The sequence below is a fragment of the Amphibalanus amphitrite genome, unplaced genomic scaffold (genome assembly GCF_019059575.1).
Source record: "Amphibalanus amphitrite isolate SeventyFive unplaced genomic scaffold, NRLGWU_Aamphi_draft 000372F_arrow, whole genome shotgun sequence".
Taxonomy (NCBI): domain Eukaryota; kingdom Metazoa; phylum Arthropoda; class Thecostraca; order Balanomorpha; family Balanidae; genus Amphibalanus; species Amphibalanus amphitrite.
In genome coordinates this window covers 191,132-198,096 of record NW_024881866.1, presented here as the reverse complement: position 1 = coordinate 198,096, position 6,965 = coordinate 191,132, and the positions used below count along the sequence as shown (strand labels likewise).

The 6,965-nt window shown below is 49.0% G+C and overlaps 1 protein-coding gene across 1 annotated transcript; it reads right to left on the bottom strand.

Moving 5' to 3' along the window:
* Positions 1-2,183: 2,183 nt before the first annotated feature.
* Positions 2,184-4,208, bottom strand: LOC122389797 (putative nuclease HARBI1). Its single transcript, XM_043382196.1, has one exon. It carries the CDS (start codon positions 3,867-3,869, stop codon positions 2,604-2,606), a length of 1,266 nt encoding a protein of 421 aa, XP_043238131.1. The 5' UTR covers positions 3,870-4,208; the 3' UTR covers positions 2,184-2,603.
* Positions 4,209-6,965: the final 2,757 nt, after the last annotated feature.

The following is a 6,965-nucleotide window of genomic DNA, read 5'->3' as shown; positions in this document are numbered from 1 at the left end:
AACCAAACACGTTCATTTACCATCGGCAAAGTCGGCAAAGCCCATTGGCGGTGATAGGCAAATTTCAGTTCCGAAACAAACCATGCTTTCGATTGGTTTGATTGAAAAATCACTCTAATTGGAGTGATTTTTTCTGCTAATTGGAATTATTATTATTATTATTATTATTTATTCAGCATCGTCATGCGACAAAAAGATACATACCCCCCCCCCCACCCACCCACACACACAGTTAATCAGCACTCAGGAGGTTAGTAGTCTTAACAGGCGCCGCGAGCCGCGAGGCCTGACAGTTGCTTGCCAAAACCATCTTCAAACTGTCTATAAGACTGCTTTCTTGGAGTGGTGCCCGGACTATGTCGTGATCGACGTACCCAGCAGCGATGTGCATGATAGCGCCGAAATTCCCACCACACAGATTATACACGTGGCCAATAAACGACCCATCCAACTGCTCGGGGTACGTAGCAAGTCTGGCCAGTCCAGTGACGTAGGCTTGGCGAAGACGGTGGTCAGCGCGGAAAGCATTACGGAATGCGCGGAGGGCATCACCTCGCAGCACCTCACCGATGCGAGGCACCCCAGCAGCAATCAAAAGAGCCGTATGGTGCGCAGAACGCGGCAGACCCAGCGCTGCCTTGATCAGCGAAGCCTGTCGCGAGTCTAGACGCTCAATGTCGGCGAAACTGAGGGGAGCCGTCTCACAGCCGAAGATCAGTGCCGGCAGCACTACTGTCTTCCAGAGGAAGATTTTGTCAGCAGCAGTCAGGCGGTTGGTGAAATTGCCCAGGGGTGTGAGGCCATAGAATGATGCACAAGCACGCCTGATGCGCTGAGCCACGTGGCTGTCTGTGCTGAGGTTGTCATCAAGCACCGTACCGAGGTGCTCAGTCGTCTGCCGGATCTGCAGCTGCTGTCCTGACAGTGTCCACCTCGGTGTGCTCGTGAATAGTTCCTGTCCAAATATAATACAATGGCTCTTGGTTTTTTCCCGGTTCAGGGTGAACGAAGTCGAGGCGCCAAGTAGCCGCGAATTCTCCCACCATCTGCAGCATTGCACCGAGGTCACGCGCGTTCGCAGATATAAGCGCATTCGAAACAGAAACAGATATAAGCGTTCGCGCCGCGGGAAAGCGCATTCGATAGCCCTTTTACAGACATTTCTGAGTAATGTTCTCCGATTTGACTTCAGGACCCCGCTTCACCGCCCGACGCTGTGCGCGCTGCAGCGCGCCGCGAGCTAAGGCATACCTACCCCTGACGTCAGTCGAATGACGTTGCTTGCGATCGGTTAGCTTATGATGAATCGCGTTTGGAACAGAGGTCCTAAAGGAGCAAGTACAAAGAGAACAGAGTTTGATGCGCATTTAACACATTCCTCATTCCTCATTCCTCGCAATGCCACATTCCTCGCAATGAGAACACTTTCATTACTTTGACATTGACATAGTGGGGACTGGGGAGGTCACGTGACTGGCCTGACCCCAGGTGACCCGAGCGAAAAAATCGAGACATGCAATATGTGATTTGCCGGAGGCTTATCACTGTTAAAAAGTTTCAAATTCTTCAGAAATATGGCCTTCATTGGCCGATTTGTGAAGTTGCGCCATTTTAAGACCGTGCAGAGGTTTACTTATGACATCAAAAGTCACTGACCTGACGTGACCTGAAAATGATTTAGGTGTCAAAAGTTGCGGTTTGAATCGAAGGTCAGTGAGGCCAAGCTTCAGTTCTACCGCAAACGCCTCCGGTACAATCGTGGAAAACAGTCAGGGGGTTCATCGAAAACCGTCAAAACCCCCTCGGCCGGTAAGGTCTGATCCCTATCACTAAAAACCTATGGAACAACCTATTATAAAATGGAGCAAATATCACACAAACGCGTTTCGATTTGAACAGTCGTCATCAGCGTGGAAACAAAGAGCATTGTTTGTTTTCTATGCTGATGCAACGAGTGTTTAGTCATAGTAGTCATAGTCATAGTCAGGTTTATTAAGAGCTCCATAAAACATGGCTTTTCTGCCCTCTCGTCAATACAAGTTGTAAAAAAGACGAACACATAAACTATCTAAAAATATGTCCTAAAATAGCGCTCATCAAACGTGTACACGAGTCACAGACGATTCATGCACCCAGCATTCCAAACAGACACGGCTCTGTACGGAAAAGTACGTTTTCCACGCTCGGTCCTTGCTCTAGGGAGCTCCAATTGACCAGCGCACACACCGCGAGTGGCCCTGACTGACACCTCAGAGCGACTGCGCACTAGATCGAAACGTGTTCGTGCGATATCTGTTCCATTTTGTTAAAGCGCGCTGCATTTGTAACCTGGAAGCGCGATTTTATGTGATTTTCGTCTCAAGCCTTCAAAATACCTACGAATGTACTTTGTAAACTTGTTTTGCACACCAGAAGTCAAAATCTTTGTCAAAACCTCGCACTTGTTTATTGAACACGAGTTGAGATAAGCAGTCGGCGCCTCCAGAGCTGTAGAATTAACGGCGACAACACGGCACAAAAACAAATACCATGGTGTCTTGTGATTCATTGTAGTTATCACGTTCACTACAATACACCAGAGCACTAGCAAGTGTAACATCATCTCAAATCATATCTGTCTGCCACGACACGGCGCCGGCATTGTTATAATAATGCTTCAAACACGCCCTCTGCTCCTTGGCTTCCAGCGTTGCCTGGCTTGGCCCGGTCGCGCTCCGCACGTCCTCTAGTGCGCCTTCATTTCTCCAGGTTCCAGGAACGACCTGATGATTGTCCTCTTCTCTATCCAGTGCCATGTTCTGGAGAGTCGGATATCTCGTTCTCATCAAATTGTGTAGGCAAATGCAAGCCAAAACCAAGGTTTTCACAGTCTCTGGCTCCTGCTGCAGTGTGGTCAGGAGGCAGCGGAACCTATTTGCAAGTATTCCGAATGCGTTCTCGACAGTGCGTCTAGCCCGAGACAATCTGTAATTGAATATTCTTTCGGCGTCTGTCAAGTTGCGACCGGAGAAGGGTTTCATCAGCCACCTCCGTAGTGGAAAGGCATCATCGCCAATCAAGAAGTATGAGATCGCCCGGTCATCTCCCGGAAGCACTTCAGCAGGTGGGAGTCGAATCGTGTCGTTCTCTAGTGCTTCTTTCAAATCAGAGTTGTTGAACACTGCGCAGTCCGAGGTTGACCCGTTGGCGCCGACATCTACCCACATAAACTTGTACTCGGCGTCAACAAGTCCCAGCAGGATGATTGAGAAGAATCCTTTGTAATTGTAATACGTGGATCCTGAGTTCTTGGGAGCCTTGATTGCTATGTGATTGCCATCCAAAGCACCTACAGCATGACTGAAATTCCACTTTGAGGCGAACTGCTCACTCACCTTGCGCCAGTCATTCTCTGTCGCAGGCATAGACACCATTTCATCGCCATACTCATCCACGATGGCGCTGCAAACTTCGCCCACAAACTTAGAGATGGTGTTGTGCGGCACTCTAAAAGCATAGCTGAGGCTGCGGTAGCTGTCGCCACTAGCCAAGAATCTGAGAGTGATTGCCAGCTTCAGACCGGGCCGCAACGCTCTCCTGAACCTGGTGTCTTGCTTCGTCAGTCTTGGAGTCAGCCTCTCCAGCAGTTCATGGAACATGGCTGGTTCCATCCTCATGTAGTTTTTGAAATCTCCATGTGATTCACGCTCCAGTTCTGCCATCAGATTTTCATAGTTCCCAAATTGAGGTCTTCGAGCAATCCAGGGTCTGACCCAAAAGTGCCGCTGTCTCTTCGTTCGGTAGCGTACGAGAACAGCTAAAGCCGCAGAATATTCAGCTTGCTGCTGTAGCAGCAGCCTAAGCACCCGGAGCTGTGTTTCTGAAGCCATGACATGACTCACTCTGAACGACTGACCTCAGAATTCAGAAACGAGAATTTTATATCAAGCACACTCACCAGTCGCCAATTACCAATCGTGCGGCAATCGGCGATAGGTCTTGAACAGATCTTCACTCGTCGGCGGCCAGTCGTTACCTACCGCACGACGTACTCACGACTGTCACCGAGTTTCGCATGTCGTTCGTGCGACTCATGTCCCAATTTTTTCTTGGTTCGGCAAACTCCGTACGATGGTCTGCCACCTCTTGTGTGATTAGTCGTACGATGATTGCCGACCCTTTATATATGTGACCGCAATTACGACGGGTCTGCAGCATTCGGTGATGGTCGGCGGTGGTCGGCAATGATTTAGGTCGTGGGCGGTCGTCTAGTGGTCGCATCGCCTAGTGGGACCGGGGCTTTGGAGAATATCGTCAGCGTAGCAGATAGCGGGTACGTGCTGGCTGTGTAGATATGCTCCACGACCGCTGCGATCTAGGACCTCAATAAGAGGTAAGAGGAAGATGTTTGCAAGGGTTGGCGATAAGATGGCCCCTTGTCTGGTGCCCCTGCAGACCAGGGGCCGTATTCACGTCGATCGTTTTCGTAAGAATTTTCTTACGCACGACCTACTTCTTACGAAAATTTGGTATTCACGTCGACAGCAAAAATATCTAAGGAATAAAAAAATTGTCGTAGACAGTTTGCGATTCACGTCGACCTTTTCTTAAGAATTCTCGTAAGAATTTCGTAAGTGCGATTCACGTCGTGTCATCTTAAGAATTTCTTAAGTTTTTCGTAAGAACATAATGCTAACGGTATGGTGAAGTTACGAATACTCACCGAGCTGTCGTAAACTGATGCAACGATAAATCAGTGAAGTAGGCTAAAGCCCTTGTTACACTGCCGAATTTTGGTACACGAATGTGCACGAATATGCAAGTCATCCTATGTCGCGGACCGATTCGGGATCTTTCTTCCACGGTCTTGGCATTTCGCAGACCAGTCGGTGCCCACCGCGCGACTTTTACGGTTCGTCACGACCGCCACGAATATTTCATGAAAAATGAAAATTTCGTGGCCGTTCGCCGAACTTATAATAAACGAACGTGATCGCCAAACACTCGCCGAGTCACCGCCGACATGTCGCTACGTGCGCCGACTTGTTGCCAAGGTATCGCCGACTATTCGCAACAGATTCGCCATTCATTCGCGATGTTCGCCGAATCATGGATCAGCTTCGACCCGCGCACGATTAGGGGGGCCCCCACCCGTTATCTGCAAATCGGGCTCTGTCGGCGAACTGTCCGCCTCTGTCCGTGAACTGTTCGCCGATTTCCTACACGACGTGATTCGGCGACAGGGTCGTGGCCAAAATTCGGCAGTGTAACACGGCCTTAAGACGGAAATGACGAATTATTTTAAGAATTGACACTAACGGTTGTCTGGACTAGGAATGGCTGTTATTATTGAGCTAAATTATTACCAGCGAGCGAGCGAAGCGAAGTCTTTTCAATAATACGGGAAAATATAAGTATGAGCGGCCCGGCTCGGCCTGTAATGCTTTTGAGAGTCCTATATCTTAACAACCGCTGGACCGATTGACCTGTGGGCTGTGATCTTTTTTTTTTTTGGCTGCCCCATCAATTCTAACCCGCAATTTACTATCTTGATGCATCTAATTGACCATCGTGGCACGTGCCACGTTAAAAGTCAAAGGTATTCAAGCTGTTTTTGCAGAAGTAGCGCTTTTGAGACTAGGCTTAGGTATACCTCAACAACCACTGCACTGGGGCGATTGACTTGCTATAATTCTTGTAGGGTAGCTATAGCGTTTCTACCAAACATCGGGTACTCCTGATACGGTTCGTCGGAAGGTCATTTCATGCTCAAAAGGAACGAAATATACCATTCAAAAGCTGATGGTGATTGTAATTTTTATCAAACCGTTCATTTGCCTTTTTCAAAAATTGCATTTTTGTAAAACCGTTATAATTTTTTTATTTTACTGGCTGTCTCGGGCATTCTTGAAATCATGGACATGTTTTTATGTCCCAGTAAAGCTGAACGCTAAAAAAACAATATGTAGCGAAAATAGTTACGAGCGAGCGAGCGCAGCGAGCGAAGCGAGTCTTTTCAATATAACGGAAAAATCTCAGTATGAGCGGCCCGGCCCGGCCCGGCCTGTAACGCTTTTGAGAGGCTTATATCTCAGCAACCGCTGGACCGATTGGCCTGCGGTCTTTTTTTGTTGGGTAGCCCCATCCCTTCTACCCCGTAATTGACTACTTTTGATACATCTCAATGACCATCGTGGCACGTGCCACGTGAAAAGTCAAGGGTGTTCAAGCTGTTTTGCAAAAGTAGTGATTTTGAGAGGCCCATATCTCAGCAACCGCTTGGGCGATTGTCTTGCGGTAATTTTTGTAGGGTAGCTGCATCCCTTCTTCCAAAGGTCGGATACTCTTGATCTATGTGAGTGACCCCCACTGCACGTGCAAAATGCAAAAAGAAGAGGTGCCAAATTTGTTCCCATTTCAATAACTCGGTAATTACTGGGGCGATTTCGCTGAAACTTGGCATACAGGTAGGCACCCACCAGGCAATGCATTCCCATGTGTTGCGTTTGGGGTGCTACTGCACGTGCGCACGTGCAGGGGGCGCTCCCAGATCTCGAGAACGGCTGGGCCGATTGTGCTCAAATTTTGGTACACGGTTGGGGACCAGTTAGTAGGGTGCCGTGCAAAAGTCAGTTTGGACCACGTTTGCACGTGCGCACGTGCAGAATGCCGCTTCCAGATCTCAGGAACGGCTGGGCCGATTGCGTTCAAATTTGGCACACCGCTAGAGACCGGTAAGAAGGGTGCTTTGCACAAGCCGTTGGAAGTACCCTCTCGCCCTTGCGCACGTGCAGGGCTCACTATCTCGCTCACTAGTTCTTCGCCAAAAAGGCGTTTTACTGGTCTTAAGTAACCCGCGCCCTGGTGGGGTCTGTTTATAACGCGACCTGGTGGGGGGGGGGGCTATTTTTTGCCCTCCCTCGTATCTCCGAAACTACTGGACGGATCCGCAAAATTCAAACGGCGTTCGAAAGGCCTGTCAAATT

Coding starts and splice junctions, on each gene's coding strand:
- LOC122389797 (XM_043382196.1), bottom strand. CDS start 3,869: ATGGCTTCAGAAACACAGCTCCGGGTGCTTAGGCTGCTGCTACAGCAG.